Source organism: Mugil cephalus, chromosome 7, assembly GCF_022458985.1.
Source record: "Mugil cephalus isolate CIBA_MC_2020 chromosome 7, CIBA_Mcephalus_1.1, whole genome shotgun sequence".
NCBI classification, from domain to species: Eukaryota; Metazoa; Chordata; class Actinopteri; order Mugiliformes; family Mugilidae; genus Mugil; species Mugil cephalus.
Window position 1 is genome coordinate 19,788,555 of NC_061776.1, and position 22,115 is coordinate 19,810,669.

The following is a 22,115-nucleotide window of genomic DNA, read 5'->3' on the forward strand; positions in this document are numbered from 1 at the left end:
AAGATATTGTACTATAATAATAATAAGAAGAAAATTGTGTAAAACATAAACATAAAAAAATGTATGTATAGATTTTGCGTTTATTCCGCAGTCCAGATGTGCGGTGAGCCTCCGATACACCCCCGCGCAGAGACGTGAGCACGTAAAGCCTCAGCGAGGGGGGTGCGTCAAGTTAACCAGACACATCCCACTAAAAACACCGGAAACCACGCGACCTTGACTTCACAATAAAAGTACGCCTTTTTGAAACAAAATCAAGTACAATTCAATTTCATTCAGGCAAAGTTTTTCAGTTTTAATTTGTGCGATTTTTTTTTTTTTTTTTTTAATGTGTCCCTGACACTCAACAGTTTCAAGAATGCATATAATTAAATAGTTAATGGGAAAAAAAACATTTGAAGTCGTACATATAATGATGACAGCATTTGATTTGCATAGAGAATTAAATAGGACCCATTAAATTAGTGAAAAGGGTCTTTTGGTGAAAAAAAAAACACCAATTAGCATGGTAAACGAACATGACACGTATATAAAAATGGTTTTGGAGCATTCCATTCAGCAGATTTCAGATTCGGGATTCCTATACGGGTATCACAGCTGACGTTTAGACGACAAAGCATGTGAGATTGAAATTGTGATCCGTTTGCTGATGTTTGGCTTCTATAACAAAAACAATTGCCTGGCAGCAGTGTTCTCTGTGTTAAATCACTGTTTGTCTAGAAGCCACCGAGGCCTAGAGCGACTGCGGCCTCAGGAGAACACTGAACGGCAGCAGCTGTCGAAGCAGGAAACAGACACAGGTGTGAATGATAACATAGCTGGCAGCTGTATTCCACTTAGGTGAGCCGGGTCTAAGGTTTGGTTTCGAACAAGGCGTCCCACTGGAGAAGCTTTAAAGAACACTAACTGGAGCAGAGCCGTCACTAAAGTTACAATTTGACTACGAGGTGCTGTGCAAAATGTCGTGGAAAAAAAAAACTTTTTGTTAAACAGGCTCAAGACAGCAAAACTCTTCTAAAGCACCGAGTTTGGGCATATACACAGCATCATTGCCCTGCACAAAATAAAAGTTTTCTTGTACTTAGTGTATGAGGAGGTAAAGGTTTGCTAACATGGTAGCTATGGTTACCACACAAGCTGCTGTTACTTCATGTAATTGAGACTAAAATATTAGAAACAGAAATGTTGGCCCTAATTATCCGACAGCCTGCTGGTATTCCAGTGTAGTGACTCCGTGAGCCTTTTTATCTATTAAAATGGTTCCATATACTTCAAGAGTAGCTGGAGTTTTAACCACTCCATAAGCCTTAGTTTTTTATTTTATTTATTTATTTTTTTTTTGCCTCCATGTGGACAAAAACCTGTTACTTTAACCCGCACTTACTCTCTGTCGTGTGGCCATCTGTAACCGGAAGCGGCGCGTCCTCCCTCCGCTCTACTTGACACTGACCATTGAAGGAAAAACGGAGCAGAAGAGCGAAACATGGCGACTTCGAACAATCCGCGGAAATTCAGCGAGAAAATCGCTTTACATAACCAGAAGCAGGCGGAGGAGACGGCGGCGTTTGAAGAAGTGATGAAAGACCTCAGCATTACGCGGGCGGCGAGGGTAACGACACCGGCTCTTGCCGTTTCTCCTTGCTCTTCTCGGTTTGTTTTCGGCGAGCTGTCAGATGTGCGGTCGTACCGCGGCGGCGGCGGCGGCACGCAGCCAGGGCAGAGTAGGTAAACAATAACAAACGACGCTTCCTGCCAGCTGCTGCGTCTTTCTCCAGACACTGACAACGACCAGAGCTCGCGGGAGGCTCCGGTCCTGAAATGTCAATGTGGACGACGGGAAGCCTCGTCCTAAAAAAAAAAAAAAAAGAAAAAAAAGAAAAAAGTTATTGCAATTTATTTATTTTTTTTGTCCCACGCCAGTGCAAAGCGAAGGGGCGTGCGTGCCTCGTCTGACAGCGCGCGCACAACTGCAGCTCGGATTTTCTCGTCGTCTCGTGCTCGCAGATGAGATACAATTACCGCGTTCAACACCAAAATAGAAATAAGCGCACGTTTTGCGTTATCGGACCGACCGCGGCTCGTGCGTTGTGCGTGTTTGTGATGTGGGGTTTGGGTGCTTCGCGAACTTGTCTGACAGGTCTCCAGGCCTGTGTGCTCTCGTTTGATATTTGCACCAAAGATGAAGGCCAGCAGATTATGTGGAGTTTAAGCCACATACACAATCCAGGCCTCCAAAAACACTAAATCCTATGGAGGAGGCAGGATTTCAGCAGAGACCCGAGCAGGATGGACGCTGCATCTGGCAGTAGATTAGAAGAGGAGCAGCGCATGTGGAAGATATATCACAACGCACCTACAAGGCTACACCAGTGGAAACGAGTGCGTCCTCATATATAAAAACCCCTGCACCAGATTCTCCTTCGTGGCTGTTTTGTCGTCTTTGGTTTATGTTGAAACGGCACCAACTGTTCCAGCACTGATTCAACTGTTCCATCGTTCTGGAGGATGCAGCTATCAATTTATATAAAGAAACATGGGTGGCACAACGCAGTTCAGTAGTACTACAAGCAGCTCACCGGGAGAATCAATAACTCTCACACTAAGATTTAGCGCAGGACTGTTAAATATTAGAATGCACTCATTTTCACTATTGTGCCGAATGAAATGGCGAGTGAGCGTATACCTCTGGCTCTAGTATGATACAGAGTTCCCACTGGATCATTTGCGTTGTAGCCGAATCTATTTATTTAGTCTCTGCGTCAAGAGTAAATTCAGATGTAGCCTGTGGTGTATCTTAAAAAATAAGAAAAGCAGCTACTCTCATGGGCTTTGTTTGACTTGCCACGTTAGAATAAAAACTAAAAGTCAGAAAATGAGTATGTTCTGGGCATGGTTGCGTGCATCAGTAGCGCGCTGGAATGTCCCGATAGGACACCGGAACACGAAGAGTCATTGTTAATGCTATTAGTAACACCTGCGCTTTTCCTGCAGAGACGAGTCGTCGTGTCTGCTGTAAAAATAAAATGTTGCATTCATGAAGCTTAATCAGATGTCTGGATTTTGTTCCCGATTTTGACAATGACAAAAAAAAAAATTGTAATGGCTTTTTTCAGTTTCCATCAACCTGATTAGAGGATGTATTGCATGAGAATTATTATAACTAATGTTATTAAAATCCTAGGGTCAGGTCAGTCAGTCTTGACTGAACGTCTGTCGTCTCGTTCTTTTTGTAGTTTTGTGACTGTAAATGTGAAGGGGCTCTTGTCTGAGCCCAACTTAGACCTGTAGGAAGTGGGCCTCGGGTTTAGAGTTTCACCCTCTTCACCCCGTCGCCTCCCACTCCCCTCCAGTGTCACTTGAATTTTCTCCCTCTTTCCGTTCTCCCTGTAACTCTCTGCTTTGAGAGACTTGGTCTTCTTGATCCTGTGATGTTACAATATGTAATCCTTCACAGCGGAGTTGCTATTCGCGTGGTTCGAGAAATAATATCTGAATTGGAGGCTTGTCAAAATACCCCCGGTGATGCAGGCATAGTAATTGTTATTATTAGATTTTCTGCCTTGCCAACAGTGACCAGTGGGCTTGAATGAGATGGTTTAATTGACCGGTTATGGGTTGTCTAATGCGAAATGGAAAGGGAAGTTGTTTAGAAGCCGTTGTAAGGCTTTAGAGGGTTTGGTTATGGAAATGTGATAATGAATTATCCACCTTATATTCTTAAATCCCCACATGATCACCTTTATAAAACTGACTATTGTGAGGACTACGGCTAACAAAGCAGAATACAACACCCTTTGTCAGTCTTTACAACGAGCAAATGCCTATCTTCATTTTAGCACCTCAAACTGTTGAGGTGCTAAGTGAAGGAAATATAAATAAACATCGCCCTATCAGTGTTGTCATCTATACACCGCAATCACACAATCACGAGGTGTATCTTCTTCGGTGTCTGGCTTTAAATGTTAGGGGGAAATAACGTTCAGAATGTCACCGTTAACTGTTGCCGCCCCGGTCCTGTAGTTTTAGGCCCCGTTGTGTGTTTGTAGCCCGTTTATTGTTCTGCTGGCACTGGAGCACGAGCTTCTTACAACTGAGAAACTCACTGATTTCTTTTCTAAAGCTCCCTTTATTGTCTCCACTTAACCAATGTTGTTCTTGCAGTTACAGTTGCAGAAGACAAAGTATTTGCAGCTGGGTCAGAACCGCGGGCAGTACTACGGGGGATCTCTGCCCAACGTCAATCAGATCGGAAACAGCACCGTCGACATGACTTTTCAGGTAAGCAGCTGATACCGTATTTCATTTGTACTAACATTTTCTCGTCATCATCCAAAATTGTTTCATTTGTATGCCTCATAATATCCTATAATATTGTTGTTTTATTTTTTTACTTGTTTCCTAAAACAAAATCTCCTGCTGCAGAGTAAGTGGCATACTGTACCTTGTGTGTGTCACTTATGTAAACAGTATATAAGCAGAAGGAGCAGAGTAAATATACCAAGCCACAGTTTATGTTAGGCGTCTGCTTGTTGTAGTACAGTGCACAGTATTTTGCATCCACAGTCTGGAGAAGGAGAATTCAGCAACAACTGTAAACTAGTTCCCAACACAACATATCAATCTTGCTGTTAAAGCTGTGCCGTAATACACTGGAAGTAAACAGGCCGTGTTTTCTGTGGAAGGAGGTTTTTTTTTTTTTTTCCCAGAGAAAGCATTTCTGACTTCTGGGGTTTAAAATATATATATATATATATCCACACAACACGGTGAGTGAATTTTTCATTTAAGAACACGGAGGAGGCGAAACACCTCAGTATTTCAGTTTCACTTGTGACTTCCATTCCTCTTTTGTCTTTTTTTGCCCTGACCCTCATAAACGTCTACCCCTGGTATCATGCAGCACATTCTCAGAAGACAAGTTTATCCTCTGCCAGCCAAGACGAGCGTAACCGTGGCCAGATTTTAAAGTGCAGACAACCTCAGCCCGCGGCGGCTGCTGCGACTCTTTTGTAAATGAATGACTTCACAGTTTGAGAATGACGTGGCGTATTCGCGACTTACTAGCGCTCCAGACTGACAGACGAAATATTCACAGTCTGAGCAGTTCATTAAAAGTTTCCCTTTCTTCCCCTTTTTTTTTCCAGAATTCAGGGCTCGACGCGAACAGATCGACGCGACACCACGGGCTGGTGGACAGGGTCTACCGGGACCGGAACCGCATCACGTCACCGCACCGAAAACCCGCTATTGACAAACACGGGCGTCAGATATCCTTTATTTACTGCGTAGACACTGAGGTTTGCTGGTGTTCGGTTTCATCTCCTGTATGCTGTGCACGCTGCATACGGCTCGGCGCGTGTCCGAGGTCTGAGTCTCGTTTAAACTCAGAGTGCGCGGCTCGGCCGTTTGTAATTAGTTATTGCGCCGTCTTAATGGCAGAACGTTGTCCAGCCTGCACTCAGGGGTGTTTTAAAATAACTCAGCCCGTTAGAGCCTTTGAGGGCGGAGTCGGGCCTGGTGATAACACGGTGTCAGCAGCTTTCCCTCACTAACAGGGGCGACAGCGTGAATGTTAGCGTTGTGGAGATGTTAATAGAGCGCACACCCACACAGATCTGAGAAAACGCCTAATGAGGCCACACGAGTGAGAACACCTGTGCAAAGGGCTTCACTGTCATTAGTCTTCAGCAAAACAAGGGGATCTATCAATTAATCCCAATTTCCAAATAGTTTTACAGTTTTCTTGGTTATCTTAGTATTGTGATAGTGACTTAAATTTGTGTTTCCTTGGCTACATGGTAGTTGATAGTGTTATAATAAAACATACCCTACAGTGAAGGATAATTATTGAAATGGGAGTAATAGCTGTGTTGTTTATGTGGCGGAAGAATCTTTAGTTTTATCCATGATGGCAAAATACAACAGCCTGTTAAATTCTGAAAGTTTTCGTTAGCAGATCTGCATTAGCAGCTTGCACAAATGAGCCAGTCATTAATGCCAACTGAGCTCTGACAAATATCAGACTGTGCGAGGCTCCGCGCCCTTAAATCACACGCTGTTTCTGTTCGACTCGCCACCAGCGTGGCGCTTTTTTATCGTATCCTCGCGCGTTTGAAGAACTCACAGGCGAGAGTTTCAGCCTCCAGCTGTATTTCCTTAACCTGCGATCTCACATTGACAGCTGTCCATATGGCTCAGTGTATCTGTCGCCGCCACCTGATACGAGTTGGAGGAGGTAAGGCGGGCTCTGATGGCCAAACACTGTCTCTGCATGACTTTTTATATTGGTGTCCCTAAAAAAAAAAAAATCACTCATGCGACTTTCCTCTGAATTATGATCGTACGGAGGTGACTATTAAAATTAAAATGACTATTGCACTGTATTTATTATTTTATCTGTTATTCCACAGAGTCAGTGACATAGTTGCTCAAAATTTCCAAATCATCGCAAAAAAAAAAAAGTGTAAGACTCAACAACTAAAACCCTGAACCTTTGCTCATGACATGATGTGCCAAATGAGTGGGTGTGTTTTTCTATTTAGAGAAGCTCTTTGAAAAAAATCTATTGACATTCTGCTAATATTGTAGATGAAGTGTGCAGGTTATTGCAGCTCAAGCCCAAATATTTGCTCAAAATGCACTTGTTTTAAAAGCGTGTGGTTATGTATTTTCCTCCCTAGTATTTGTGTGGCATGTTTTTGTATAGGTTGCACTGTGTGATTTTTAAATTCTTGTCTCACAGGACGAACTCTGACTCAGCACTACATCAGAGCACACTAACTCCTGCCCAGCAGGCCTCCTTCACCGGAGGATCACAGGAGCTCCAGCCAAAACGAGGTATAGATCAGACGCGCGTCAACATCAACATCATGTGTCACATATTAAACAAGAGGTGTGGAGTTAAAGGGAGAAACGCTGACGCCGACTGTTTAAAATGAGCTGTTAGCTCTGCTTTAAAATGGTCGGCCGTAGTTCTTAATCTGCTGTTTTATCGCGGTCTGCGGCAGGTGGCGGCGGCTGCGCTGTTTTGTTGTAAATCAGATTATTTTCGTTGCCTTCTCCCGACCGTTCAGTCGAGTGCCCTCCAGTGTATGATGAAAGGGTCTGAATGTGTCTTTGAAGGCAGAGGAGGGACATTGATTGCTGTGAAGATGGGGTGCATTCAAGTGTCCAATGGTTTTTACTGCTAATGGCCGTGTGTGGCGCTTCATTTTCATTTCAGAAACGCTCGGGTTGAATGTGTACGTGTCACCTTGGAGACAGTTTTGTGGTTTTTAAGCCGTTATTTTTCACTTGTCCGATGTCACTGTTTTTCTGCATTTAAATATGATTTGATTACATTAAACAAAGACACGTGGGCCCCAGTTATTATAAGCTCAAACAGGCTGGAGGTCTGTAGCCCCAGGAGACTGAGGAGATTTTGTTTTCTCCGTCTCTCCAGTTCTCCTACTCAGCGTACCAGGGTCTGAAGCAATCAAACAAGAGGTTGATGAAGATGGACAAAAACAGAACTGGGAATGCAAAAAGGTAGAGGCTCGCATGAATATTTTCTTTCAGCCCTCTCTGTGGATCACCAAATATTGTAGCTGTCTTTTTTTTTTTTTTGTCTTTAGAACATTTCAAGATCCAAGCCCTGCAAAGTTCCCGGGATCCAGTGAGTATTTTACTGGTTTATCTTCTGTAGCGCTTTGCCTGAGGATATAATTATGTAACATTAACACTGTGAAATGTTGATTCTGTATGAATATTACCGCTCTGGCTCCACTCCTACAAAATGGTGTTTAAATACAGAAAGACAGTTTAAATGAAGTGCATATTTACACGCATCCAATGAACAAATACGAATAAATGAAAGCAATCTGACTGTAGTCAAACATAATGCTCATTTAGTATTTCAGCTGCCAGGGTAATAAGAGCTTGGAGACACAATATTTGCATAGGCCAACTGCATGGAGTCCAAATAGCTGTGGAGTTTGTATGTCCTGGAAAACATTTCCAAGTAATCTGCATAAGCTGGTGAGTGTTTGTGGTTCTGTGCCTTCGTCATTTAGTGCACTGAGCTCGTCTGCCCGTCTGTTCTCCGCAGCATATTCCCGTCCTCGGACCAGCAGTTGACCACTTCACTCAAACCAGCAGCGCACAACACTGGCGGTTCTCTTCCTGACCTGACCAACATCCAGTTCCCTCCTCCGCTGCCCACCCCGCTCGACTCGGACGACGCGACCGCCGCTTCGTTCGGCTCCTCGAACAGCACACAGGCTCTGGGTAACACGCAAGGTGAGAACGCAGACCACTTCCACGTAGGACTGAAATGACTTTGCAGCCCGGTGATTTAAGGAGACTGTTTCCTCGTGCTCGTTTTTTGCGTGCTGGACAGGAGTGAACAACTCTCAGCCCACAGTAACCATGGAAATACAGCTTGGGCAGGACAACATGGTTCCTCTCATCCTGAATGCGGGAGACTCCCACCAGCACCAGAACCTGCAGCTCTCCCCAACATCTCCACCTCTAACTCTCTCTCAGGTACGGCCCAGAAAATCAACCATGCCTCATTATCGTTAAGAAGGGTTAAGAAGTTATTGATACTCAGGAGTAAGTCTTTTTTCATTAGATAGGTGTACAATAATATTCTCCTTAGCTAAGTGATGATATTGAGATTGATGTTTTGGTAATAAAGGAGTGGTCCCTCACCTCATCGCAGGCGGCCATCAATGCCATGAACCTAGAGCAGCAGCTGTCCCAGTATGCCTTCTTCAGCCAGCAGCCGTCGTCCCAGAACCACCAGAACCAGCAAGTGAGTTCCCGTTACGCGGCAACCTCAGCGGCCGACTCACGCTCATTTATTTTTCATCCCGTGTGCTGATTTTAACTCGGCGTGAAGAGTTCAAAATGAAATATGCATTAACTAATGAGGAATTTTCTACGTCCAATAAAAGGTAACGGCAGCATGTGAGCAGGTTATCGTCTTTCTATCGTGATAACATGTCAAAAGTATATTGACATTACTTTACATCATAAAACAAGGTCCCTTAGCCTCAGGTTACAGGCCGTTTGCAGCGCTAGGCAACTTCAAGCTAAACAGGAAAGGTTCCACAAAGCTCGGCCAGACGTTTTATAAACAGTTTTAAAATCAATTCAATATAAGTTTGTTCGGTGCAGAGAGCGAGGCTTCTTTTTTAATGGGTGACCTGAGCACAAGTGGATGTTAAAAACCACTGCCTCTGTCTCTCTCTGTCACCTGTGTCTTCTCCACGTTTCTGTGCAGCTTTGCTCACATTTCCTCTCCGTCGTCTCCTCTTTCCCCTGCGGCTCTTCCTCAAACTCCACCAGCTTCACTGTGACATCATTTAAATCCTCCATAGGACTCCTCATCCCTCTTCCTAGTCTTTGGTCTGGGCTGACTCACTTAAACGCGTTACACTTTAAATAATCGTATTTGCACTGAAAAGCTAGCCGTTCCTCGTGGTTGCGCAAATAACTCCGTCTCTAAGCTCTTTAGCTGAGGTTGACCTGTTGCTGCCTACAGTATGATACTGGTGCATTAAGTAAATAAACACCCGTGTCATAAATGCTCTGATATCTGCTGTGAGTGAGGCCAGTGTTTTCCTTTGCAGATGCATGATTGTCCATTTTAGTTTTACAGTTCAAGCTCCTCTTCCTCTCTCGTCGGTGCTCGTCGTGATTTTTTTTTTTCCTTGGTCTAATATTTATGCATTCTTTTGTGAATAATGTTATCAATCATAGCTGTTGTACACAGAAAATAATCGAATTAGAAACCAAATGTTAACATTTGTGTGAAATAAAGTCCAACCTGAATCCTAACAAATTTATTTCAAGTATGTTATTAACCCTAATGGTGGCTCTGTAAGAATGAGTTATAGATGCTGTACAGCTTTTCAAATAAATAAATAAATAAATAAAAGCTGCTTCAAGGACAGCAATTGTAGTCATTAAATTCCATTAAATTGTGGTTTTGGCCCATAGACCTTTTTTTTATTTCTTTCCACATACAAAACGTTCAGAAAACTAACAATTAACCGGGATTTCAGTTGGACTGAGATCTTAACATCTGTCTGCAGCTGTCAGGACTGTTACTGGGTAGGAAAGCATCCAGATGCAGTCAGAGCAAATCTGCAAGACATCTGAGATCAAATAAAATCATGCTGACGTGTCCTTTCGTGAGTGTAGGCTGTGGCTGTAAGGGGTTAATGGAACTAAAATACCAGCACGCTGCATCATTGTCATTATCAGTATTATTCTGTCATCACTTTGTTTTTTCGTTGAGAGGGTTCTTATCGAGTTGTAGTCAGAGCACATAATGCTCCCTGTCGCAGATTGTGCTGTGTGCAAGGTTCAAGCAGAGAAACTGAAACTTCTTAAGCGTTCGTTAAGATGTTACACCCAAATGCAGCACTACGCCCTTCCTCTCAGGAAAGTATTAGATCAATTAAGTCCTTCACATCCTGAGGGGAAAAAAGAGAACTGGTGGAGACTTGTTCTGATTTATAGAAACAGCAATAAACAGCAAAGATGGCAGGGTCTTACACCCTTAATACAGTTAAGAGTATTCACAACATCATTTAATAAATGTGCGAATTATAACCCTAAATGGCTGGAAAATAAATTTTTACTATTCATAAAAGCAGCAGTAAAATACAATACAAGCAATTCTTGGTACTGATACTTGATACTATCAGAAACCCCGCAGCAGCGCTTAAAGATTACATGTCCGTTTATGGCTCCGCTTCTCATTTTCCAGCATACAGGTCTGGTCCAGCTGCCGACCTCCATGACCCCCTGCTCCACGTCAGACAACCAGACGTCCTCGCAAACCAACATGACCGTGGACATGAACACGGTGAGCCTGCGTCACGTCTCTGTGTTGCGCGTTTTGACAGCCACGCACCTATAAACGCCTCCTCTTGGCCGGTCAGCGCCGTCCCCGAAGAGGACGGCATTAACGAGTCGGCATCACACTCGGTTCGCACTCTGCCACGTTGACTTATTGGATTTATATTTGGTGTCTCGCATCAAAAAGACAAAAAAGAACAGAACTGCGTATTAAGTGTGTATGCAACAGTGCGGTTGTGCTCCCTGTGTTATTTAAAATCTATTCAAATTTGCCGTGCGCTTCTCACAGTCGAGTAAAGACAAAAAAAAAAAATATTAATGATACATGCATAAAATAGAAGCACAACAAAAATCTGCAAAACATGAAGGAATCTGAAGGCTTTTGTGCGGCGCTGCTCGTCCTTCAGATCTTGGCTCTCGCTGCTCTACTTCTGTTGCAGTGGGACTGTGTTTGGATTACTGCAGAAATGAAGTGGCCTACTTTTCAATCATCTCAGTGAAAGACTTTGCGGTGCGGGGTCAAGGGAACACAGCGAGGAAGCTCGGTAGGACGGGAGCTCAGACATGACCGCGCGTTAATAAAACATGAGGGAGAAACTCATCTATGGTTTGATTTCGTGCGCTGCTTCGCTGCCGGAGATGTTTTCGTCAGTCGGTTTTAGCTGTGCAACCAGCAGCTGCAGTGGCATCGGTACAGAATACGGTTTCAGTTTACTCCAGGTACTTCATATGTGACCCCGAACTTCTCTATCACTGTCTCACGCTACCAATATTTTACTGTTTTATGTTTCTTTTTTGATATGAGTGATAACGCATCATCTGCACCTTAAATCTGATTCAAGTCTGAACAATTTGATTTTAATCTGTTCCTTGCTTCTTCTTTTCTCTCCATAGCTGTATTAAGTTTGATTCTGTGATCACAATATAATTTAACTTTCATTTGCTTTGTTTCGTGCCTCCGTAGATGTTCGCTCTTTGAATTCGTCGGCTAAGCAGACGAAAAATAAGACAGAAAAGAAAGCATCGTTGGTTCTCTCAGATCAGGGTTTTTTTTTTTTTTTCAATTGCCGGCAGCATTTTTCGTAATTAATCCCCTGTAGTCTTCTCCCACATCTTTTTTTTTTATATATCTGTATTCTTAGTGCCCTCTTGTGACATGTAGTACTGCTCACTTTCCTGCACATACTGTCAATAATACTGTAACTGTATTTCAGCATTTCGCATTAATACGCTGGAATGATGGAACCATTAGAGGGACAGTGAGTCAGAATTTCTACGCTTCCTCTGCCGTCTGCTACTTCTAGACAAGCGCCCCGAGCGCGTTTATCAGAGCTCCGTGTTCAGCAGCGAACGCACGGGCTCCACTGTGAATAACTCAAATGTATCCTCTCGCATCAGGCCTCCTCCCTCCAACAGTACCGCAGTAGGGTCGGGTCCTCTGCCAATCAGTCTCCGACCTCTCCCGTCTCCAATCAAGGCTTCTCACCTGGAGGCTCGCCTCAAGTAAGGGCGCGGGAACCAACGAGCTGCTGCCTCACTCTGTATAAAAGTCACCGTCCCTTGCATCGTAGTTCTGTGGTTATCGTTGCCAAGAAGTGGCTGTCCGAGCGCTGCGGCTTTTGTTTTTGTAGATTAAAGCAGATCTGGGCAAAAAAAAAAAAAAAAAGTCCATTTAATTTTGACACAAAATCACATTTTGTAAGTTATATAGTTATTAATTTACCTATTTACTAAATTACTTGCTTTGCTTTTACAAATATACAACACAGCCAAGTCATTCATTTGCAACACTATGTCACACAGTGCAACTTTTCACAGCTAATGCTTTAACGTTCTGTCCCCTGTGAGTTTCCCCCACTTATTTTTAGTAGTTGTGAAAACACAATGAATACAATGGAAATGAGTCAAACAGAACATCCGTTTACCCCCAGCACGATGTTACACCAACTTATAATGTGATGTAGCTTTGCCCAGATCTGACCTCCAGCCTCTTCAAGCTCTCAGTGTCATCGATGTGTTGTGATGTAGCTGTGTCCCTGACCTTCCTCCTCTTGCTGCTTTTTGTGGTATTTGCATTGCATCTCCACTGTTACCTTTCCCAGTTTTGCTACATCAGGCCACGAACTGGAGTTTTTTGTGTGTTCGTCAGAGCTCTGTGTTCATTGTGGTTTTCGCTCCAGCTGCGGAGATTATTTGAGCGTCAAGTGATTCATCTGAGCAGAATCTGCTCATTATTCCCGTTGCTGAATCTCGACCAACTGAGACCTTGCTCGCAAGGGCGGCGCTTTAAGATAAACTCAACACACCCAAGGCAAACATGAAAATCCAGGTTGTTAATCTGTGTTAGAGTCAGCGTGCGCGTTTGCGGGATGAAAGTCTTCGTACTGTTAATCGTTCATTGCTCCCAAATAGTTTTTTTTTTTCTAAAAATGTAATTTAGATTCAGTAATTTAATTTCAAACATGCATTTGCTTCTCCCTTTTGTGTGTTTGAGACGCAGATAAAGATACATGTGGTGAGCGATAAAAGGTTGTGTGTGCACATTTCTACATGTTTGTATTGCTGTTTGCTCACCCAGCTCGGTTCTTTCCCCCGCTGAAGTGGCTCACTCGTAGTCCTGAGGTTATCCTCAGGCTAAACCACAACTGACAGGCCGCACGTTCTGTTTGTCGTGCTCTGCCCTGTGGGGACATCTGCTGCACACACAGATAATTTGGTTTTGATCTAGGAGGAGCACGGGCTGAGAATATGATCCAATTACTTATACATTAGGAGGCCACAATGAAACAGGAGTATTTGTGTTGCTGGTTCAATGAGGACATTCAAATGAGAAACTTCAAGAGAATCAGTTTGCGCTAGAGGAGTCAGTGGAGGGGGAATAGAGTCTCAAAGGGGATTATATTTTCAATGATTCCCTTGATTGCGCGTGTGTTGCTCTCCATTTGGATTTGTGTTAATTCAAACACCGAGACCAGAAGGCTGCAGAGAAAGCTCACGTGGAAAGAGCTCCGCTTTGGAAGTAACCTGTCCCTTTGCTTATCTTTAGCTGGCTGATCCTTGACATTCTTCAGGTGTCTATCAGTCTTATGGAGACAAAGCACTTTTATTCTTATTTATTTTTATTATTATTACTAATTTATCCATTCATTTTTTGTCATTCTTTAATTTCAGTTAAATACTATTTATCTTTTTTTCATATAATTTAAAATGATTCTGAGGCAGGCAATCTGCTGCCTAATTGGTCCTGATAGTTGCTACTTATAAGCATTCAGAGTAAAACATTTAGAATATAGAAATCTGAATAAAAATGGCTGCTAATAAATCGCATGTATGATTAATACTCCCTGTATTGTCAGCACACACATAAACTGCGTTTAACAATAATTGTTCCGTACACATGTCACTGCTGCAATAATAAGACAAGACAGTGAATGCGCTCATTAGCCAGTTCATTAGGTACGGTCAGTAACTTAATAAAGGTCATAGGATTCAGCATTTGTTTAATGAACTGAGCTGTTCATTCAGCTGTCTTCAGGCCGTGGTTTACTGTACCACTGAATTGTATCGCGCTGTACGATTCACATTTCTGTTATTTTTTCCGCTCCGTTGTAGTCAATGGGTTGGGCTAAAAAACAGAAACACTTTATGGTTTCATTCAGTCCAGTTCACAGCACCACAAATGCAGTTTCAACAATAACTGGAGTTTATAGCTGTCCTGACTCCTGAAAGAAGATTTATTGCAGGATAGTTGTATTAGAAGCCATTCGTTTTCACTAGTGTACCTAATGAAGTGGCCGGTGGACCTCATCTTCAACAAATGACATTTCCTGATGCCTTAGGTGATATTGAGCACTTAGTTGTACCGGTGTCATCATTGCTTTGATTGTGTCCTTTTCATGTTCCATGTTTTATGTTAAATATATAACGTCCGTATCCTCGGTGAACAGTGTCTTAGCAGTGACCCGCACAGAGTTTCAACCTGAGTGGAAATGAACAGATCTGGCTTGTTTGCTGTTGCAGCATAACTCCATACTGGGCAGCGTGTTTGCAGACTTCTACGACCAGCAGCTGCCGTCCATTCAGGCCAGTGCTCTCTCACAACAGGTACGGTTTCTCTTTCTTAAAGCTTCAAATTCCATACGGTCGGAACAGAAAATAGATGTGACCCCGCTTCTTTCTCTCCTGATTGCCAGTTGGAGCAGTTCAACATGATTGAGACCCCCATCAGCTCTGACAGCCTGTACAACCAGACCTCCACACTGAACTATTCCCAGGCGCTCATGATGGGTTTGACTGGCCATTGCAACCTTCAGGACTCGCAGCAGCTGGGCTACAGTAGCCATGGCAACATCCCCAACATCATTCTCACAGGTGCTGTTTCGACACGTGGCTTCTTGAGTCATTCTGCGAGTGGCTCATTAATGTAGAAACCACACTTTAACGTGAGGAGCTGTGAAATCCCAGACCAGAGCAAAGCCTCTGATCCAAACTGTAGTGGTCGTACGCCCTAAAACCTTAAGAGCCTCACGAGGTTGTGGTGTGTTGTGTTACGTGGACGTTGTAATGAGTCAACCTGGATTGAGGCACGGCAGTGCTTTGAGATAAATGCCTAAATAAAGCACGCCGACATGCTCACAATCCCAGTTCAAACATGGTGCAGTGTGCGTTATGTTGACATGCTTCCGTCACCTTAGTTCAGCCTGCTAACATTTGCTAATTTGCTAAACCCCGAAAGCAGAGACTCAGCGCAAGACAAACAAACGGACAAATTGAATTGACGTTTTGACCCAGTGTTGTTGCCGTACGAAAATAAACAGTTCACCCTGATGGGAACATGAATGTGTTTAGCAAATTTCAGAACAATGTATCCAGTTACTTAGTTAGTTGTTCAGAAAACCCATCTTATAGTAATACGAGAACGAAGTGTAAACTTTTCTGGACCAGATTTATGTCGGAGGAAGGTAAATATTATTAAATCAGTTCAGTTTGATTCTCCATGCTAAATTCAATCCATCTAAAAGTAGTTCTTATACTATTTCAGATTGGACCAAAGTAGTTGATCCAGAGTTGAATCTGTATTAAATGTGTATTTAACCACATTTTACAGCCCTCATCTTTCACTTATCTTTTTTTTATTTACTTGTTCGCTGTCTCACTTCAGTGAGCGGAGAGTCTCCACCCAGCCTGCCCAAGGACCTGACAGGCTCACTGTCCACAGACGTCAGCTTCGACGTCGACTCCCAGTTCCCCTTGGACGACCTGAAGATCGACCCGCTGACGCTCGACGGCCTGCACATGCTCAACGACCCGGACATGGTCCTCGCTGATCCCGCCACAGAGGACGCCTTCCGCCTCGACCGGCTGTAACCGACCGCCCGACTCCCTCATGCACAGGTGTGTGAACTCTCTGGCTGTGGAGAGACGGTCTCCGAGTAGGAGAAGATGTTGTGAGCGTGCTGCTCCAGAGCAAACATGTCACACCAAGCAACCCAATCAAACCCCCCCAAAAAAACAAGAGCTTTTAAAAAGAAACATCAGTGTAGGAAAACACATTGAAATGTTTTTGAAGACTGCTGCCAGCTTCCCATTTACCCACACGACGACATGCGATCTGGTAAAATCATCCTCATGGTTATGTGACGACGTTTTGCAAACTATACATCAAGCTTCATCAGAATAAATTGGATGAGGGCCCGAAACAGCCTGGTGACTTACTGCCCGTCAACGACTGACTCAACTATGTCTGCAGAGCGAACCCTTGACAAATTAGAGAATACCCACCACACGTCCGTTAACACGGAGTAGCTAGATGACTCAGAGGAAACACCTGTCGAGTTTAACCTCCCTCCGTGCCAAGCTGTAATTGAAGCCCCGATGAGGCGATGAGTCATTACGTTATTTTTAGGAAATGCTGAATTTGAATTTTACCATAGTAAATAGCAGTCATCAGTTATGCATGAAATCACAAATCACTGTGCATACTTGTTTTGCCTTAATAGTTTAGCATTCTGGTTCTCATGCTAAGATGACCATTATGTAAATGAGGGAAAAAGAAAAAAAAACAAACATGTCAATGAAGTAATTTTTACTGTTATAACAGGTGGTTTGGCCTACATGCTAGTATTGTCACTACCATATCATTTTGTTTTTTCGTATTCATTTATCAAACCTAAGTGGATAAATGAGGTCTTTGTTATGAAACAGATGTTTACAGGCGCGTTTTGTTTTATATTTTACATGTACAGAATGTGATTAGATTTTGCGTAACGGTATCTATGCAAAACTACAGCGATCGATTTAGGACTGTAAAACGAAACAAACACAACAAACCCTGATTGAGAGGAGGCCGACGTGCGGGATTCTCGCGGACTGCGCAAGTGGTGGTGCCATGTTACTTTTTCGCATCTTTCAGACGAGATAGACGTCGAGAGAAGGAGGCGCATATTGAGCGTGTCGTGCCGTAGAAAATCTCCTGGATTACTCCCAAAGATGTGACCTCGTCGTAGTTGAGATATATATATTTTTCCAGACAGTTGAACTGCCTCTACACTAGAACAGCATTGTCGATGCAATGAGAATGTATTTTAAGTCACATCTGTACAGCTGTCTCGTTGCCATTGTGTCATCCTCATTGCCTCTCATATTTAGCCTTCGCGTCCTGTAGGACCAAATATCTTTCACCTGGCAACTCTCCTCCCCGCAGAGCAGATGCGACGCGACGTTTTGAGTTTTATATTCGACTCCGTTCCCCCGACGCTACGGTCGCACTGATTAGTTGTTTTCCCCGTCGCGCTCGTGTTGTCTGCGCCCTCTTTTCGGTTCGCTCCTTCTCTTTTATTTCGCGTTCGTACGCCGCCGCGCTGTCGCTCTGTGAAATCCGTGTGTGTCAGTAACGTATCCTCTGAATCCACTCACATTTGAATCCAATTAGTCATTGTTGCACTTTATGCATTTATTTAAAACACTGACTTATGAGAGTTTATAAACCCAACACCACCCGCCTGTGACTGTTACGTGCACTGGACCTGTTTGCCCTGTCTTTCATTGAAATTGCCTTCTTGTTAAAGAAAAACGAGAGAAATATATATATAAAAAAAATATATAAAATTATGGTTATTTTTTAAAAACTTATATTCAGATTATCTATTTCAGAGAGCAGAGTTTGTACTTAATCGGTGAGCGTCTCGTCAACTGACGAGACGTATTCGTCCTAAGTTTTGGGACAGTGGTGGTCGGTAGGTTTGAGTAAAAGTAACTAAGTAGGAAAATAGTTCGAATTAACCACTAATTAGCAAAATAGTTACTACAATACTACAATAGTGGTATTTCTCAGATGAGTGCATTTCATATCTGAAGAACGTATTCAGTTATGTGCCAGATGGGATCAATCAACCCCTGAAAGGTCAGTTACAGAATACAGGTTGTAATGCAGTGCAGGTTAAAAGCTGATACTAAAATGCTCTTGAAATAAGAGCGAAGACTTTTCTAGGACACTATATAGCCACGTTCCATCAATATCCCACACTACTTTTTCTTTAGCTACAGCGTTGTGTCTGTTGGTGTCAAGGTCCTCCTGCTCCAGCATATTTCACCTGTATCCTCGCACAATGTTAGACAAAAGTTTTCTGACGACACAGTGAAATTAAGTTGTTAAGCTTGAAAATGTAATGTTCCTTTAAAAAAAAAAAAAGAAAAGAAAAGAAAAAAACTCTAATGTTTTAGATGCATCGTGTTGGATGCGGTGTTGTTATTTCTGTTTTAATGATTCTGTGACTGCATGAATCTCCGGACACGTCTCCCCTTTTATGGCTTGCTTTCTACTTCCTTTAAAGGGGCCCGGCTTTTTTGTGTGTGTTTTTTTTGTTTTGTTTTGTTTTGGGTTTTTTTTTCGTCTGAGCATTTTGTTATCTTGTTAACTAAAATCGTCCTTTGTCTCTTTTTAACTCAGCGTCATGTGTAGGCTACGTATCTGCTAAGTGAAGCCTGAAAGCATTGGATATATGATAACCAGCCTTGCACATGTACGAGCTGTTGTTTGGTACTATGTTTTATACCGCAATATTACAGTATGTGCTTATTTTCTGTGCGACACCCACACACAGTTGAAATATGTCATGGTAAATCTATAGACTAGCTTTGTATATTGCTATATGGTAGCAACGATGTTTTTCATGCTTTATGTGATATGATGTCAAAGTGAGAAAAATGCACTGAGAAATACTGTGCTGCAATATGTCTTTGTGGCTCGATATTCTCTGCTGGACCTCCAGACTTTCTGATGAGCCCGACGTGTTCGCGGGCCCTCTTTCTGTTTTGGTAACCGTTTTGAACTTCTTTTCTGTGCTCATGTAGATAGCTCAGACTGACGTGTCACCTGTTACTGCCACCTTTTTATGCATCGACGTTCAGGTATCCATTGGTAGTCTGCCGGTGTTTACAGACCAGTGTTTACAACAGAGCAATGTTTGTTTCTCTCTATCGAAAAATGTTTCAGCTTAGTGGAATATCTGGAATAGCGGACTACGTATGTACGAACCTCTCGCAGTGTAGATTATGAGAACAGTGAATCGGTTATGGAATTATTATAAAATGCTATATTATGTTTTATGGGGTTTTGAAGTTAAAGATTATATTTCTTTTGGACCTCAACTATATGCATTTCAAGGCCCTGAAAGCACTTTTCTATTTAATTTACAGGCTTTTATTCTGCAAAATCCCCTTCCAGTGTACTGTGCCATGAGCAGCTGTAGTACATGCCAGAGGGTTTTGTTTTAAGATGATAGGTACTGTTTAGATTTTACTGGATTTGTACTAAATCCGTCTTCAGCACTGTACCTTGTCCCTCTTTTCTTTTTCTTTAAGTGTTAAATCAGTAGTTGAACCAAAGTTCAAAACAGCCATACGCGACACAATGCAGAGACATTTTATCCTTCTAACTGCTGAAACGCTTCCTCAAAATATTCCATTTTATTTTGCTGTTTAACGCCCAAACTGCGAAACCTATCAACACGTTGTTTACATGGAACCTAATTACTGATATTCTTGCAGAATAACTTTAAACTTGGAAGAGATGACTGATATTTCCTGTCCAGTGCATGGGGAATCTCCTTTCTGCATGGTAGTGAATTTCAAAAATATCTTGACATACTGTATTTTACTTTATATTGAGTATTTACTTTGGCTTATGTTTTATAAATTTGCTGTAAAACACTATTTTGTAGTGAAAATATCAATATACATTTTTCTCTGAGAAATAACGTAGACTAAGAAATAGCAGAAACACACTCTGTATATATACATAGAGAGAGAGATATATACAGATTAATTTTGTTCAAGCTCAATCAGGAGGATAGAACGGAGTCATAGTCACGTATGATCACCCACAGCTATGAATCCTTTGTGTGCATTTTTGAGGACAGTTCAGTGCTGGTTCAAGCCTCATACAATGGCAGCTAAAATGTTATACAATGTATTTTGTTTCTGAGTACGGTGATACTATTCCAAACACTGCAAATGCATTTAATTGCCGTGAAGAGGGGTGCGCTCTGCTCCTGTGGTGTACTCACGGCAACAGGAAACATCATGCTCATACAGTATAATATGCAAAATCTAGCATTCTGCAGCACAGCTTGGCAAGTTTTTTGAGCTAACCCTTTAAAGATGACTTGTTCAAACCTTCTTCAAAATTGTGCGTTTTTCTATTCTAACTGTTAAATCGGACCAAAAGAATCCAAGTTGGCTGTAAATGTGTGCTGTATTGAAGATGAAATACACTTCTGTTTGAACTGTACCTGATGTATTTTTCTTGTGTGAAGGCTTCTGTCTTTGTATCTTTGCATTATTATTTGTAAATGAAATGAAAATAAATATATCTGAAGAAGCAAAGACGTTTCTTTTATTTTTTTATTTTTTTCGTGGTAGAAGCACAGCAAGTATTTGCATTATAACTGCAGCCCCCATAACTGGCATTACTTACTTTCTCACCCACTCCACAGCTTAGGGTCCAGAAGTTGCCCTGCCTCTCCCACTCTGTCCACAAGAACAGTTTTAATGAGTAGCCACATTTTCACGTGGGATGGGTGTAGCAAAAGTATTAACAATGAAACCTTTTCTGTGCTAGATAAGGTTTTCTTTTATTGGCTGTTAAGCTTTCGAGAAGTTAAAGTGGATGCTTATAATATATCGACCATTTTTTCTTTCATTTACTGCAGAATACATGGGAAGGACATTGAAATTAGTAAATAGATATATCTTATGATTATGTAAAAAGGTTGGGAGGCTTCAAAGTACAAAAAAATACCCCTAGAAGAAGCTAGTCCCACCTCCTGTGGGCCAGACCACTTTCTGTATTCGTACATATCTGATGCCTTTAAATGTCTCACCCATCTGTCCTGACCTGACATGCTCCCCTCTGCAGGGACATGCTGTGCTCTTTGGTTTCCCCGCTGTTCCAGAAACTACAGGACTCCATCTGCTGGTGGAGTGTCGTAACATAACCCGATCAACATTCAGCTCAGATTTGCAGCTACAGAGACATACAGTATCAACGTTTGCTTAAATCCCTGTCACAAAGTGTGCATATGAGACGCCAAGTTCATTTGAAAGACAAATACGCTCACTTGCCAGTTCATTAGACACACTTAGGAAAACAAATCTATTCTTATACAACAATTGTGCAACAAAATCCTCCACCACGACTGTTATAACGTTCAGTTTATTTTGAAACTGTGATGGTGGTGATTTAACTTCATGATCATTTTGGAGGAGGTAGTTTGTGGTGCTGTTAAACGAAACCGAATTAGACCCAAGTGCTTCTGTTATTTAGCCTGGCTATACTGACTAAAATTGGGTTGGAAGAATAGTTATTTTCAACAAATGATGAACACCATGACCTTCGTGAAGTTAAAAGTTAGTGTGGGACTGTTTCATTCAAATAGATTTCACTATTGCACATAATGAGTGCTCATTAGCTGATGTAATTTCCCTTGGGAGAAGTTCAATTTCTAGATATTCTTAAGTTTGACGCGTGGCTTAGTGGTTTTCAATTTTAATGACATTAACAGTTAAGATCAAATATTTCTGCATTGGCTTTCCAGGTGTTAATTGACCACCTACACTGACTTGTGAATTAGTTTTCATGTAGAGCTCATTACAGTAAATGTCTCAGTAAATACAATTAATATATATTCTGCATAGGATGAGTGTACACCCATGGAGCATAGGTGTCTCAAGACCATTTTTAGACCCCTAAACTTTGTCCCAGC

The 22,115-nt window shown here is 42.2% G+C and overlaps 1 protein-coding gene across 7 annotated transcripts; it reads left to right on the forward strand.

Annotated features, from left to right (window-relative positions):
• Window positions 1-1,467: 1,467 nt before the first annotated feature.
• On the forward strand, window positions 1,468-20,736 carry crtc1a (CREB regulated transcription coactivator 1a). Of its 7 annotated transcripts, none has more exons than XM_047589019.1 (15): window positions 1,468-1,609; window positions 4,162-4,278; window positions 5,145-5,267; window positions 6,174-6,235; window positions 6,743-6,837; window positions 7,442-7,527; window positions 7,614-7,654; window positions 8,087-8,277; window positions 8,378-8,523; window positions 8,678-8,794; window positions 10,760-10,858; window positions 12,250-12,354; window positions 14,872-14,955; window positions 15,045-15,222; window positions 16,013-20,736. In XM_047589019.1, exons 1-15 carry the CDS (start codon window positions 1,484-1,486, stop codon window positions 16,216-16,218), a joined length of 1,776 nt encoding a protein of 591 aa, XP_047444975.1. In that variant the 5' UTR covers window positions 1,468-1,483; the 3' UTR covers window positions 16,219-20,736. The 7 variants fall into 7 exon arrangements, with proteins under 7 accessions (XP_047444975.1, XP_047444977.1, XP_047444978.1 ...); XM_047589021.1 differs by having other exon boundaries at window positions 8,702-8,794; XM_047589020.1 differs by having other exon boundaries at window positions 1,473-1,609; window positions 4,168-4,278.
• Window positions 20,737-22,115: the final 1,379 nt, after the last annotated feature.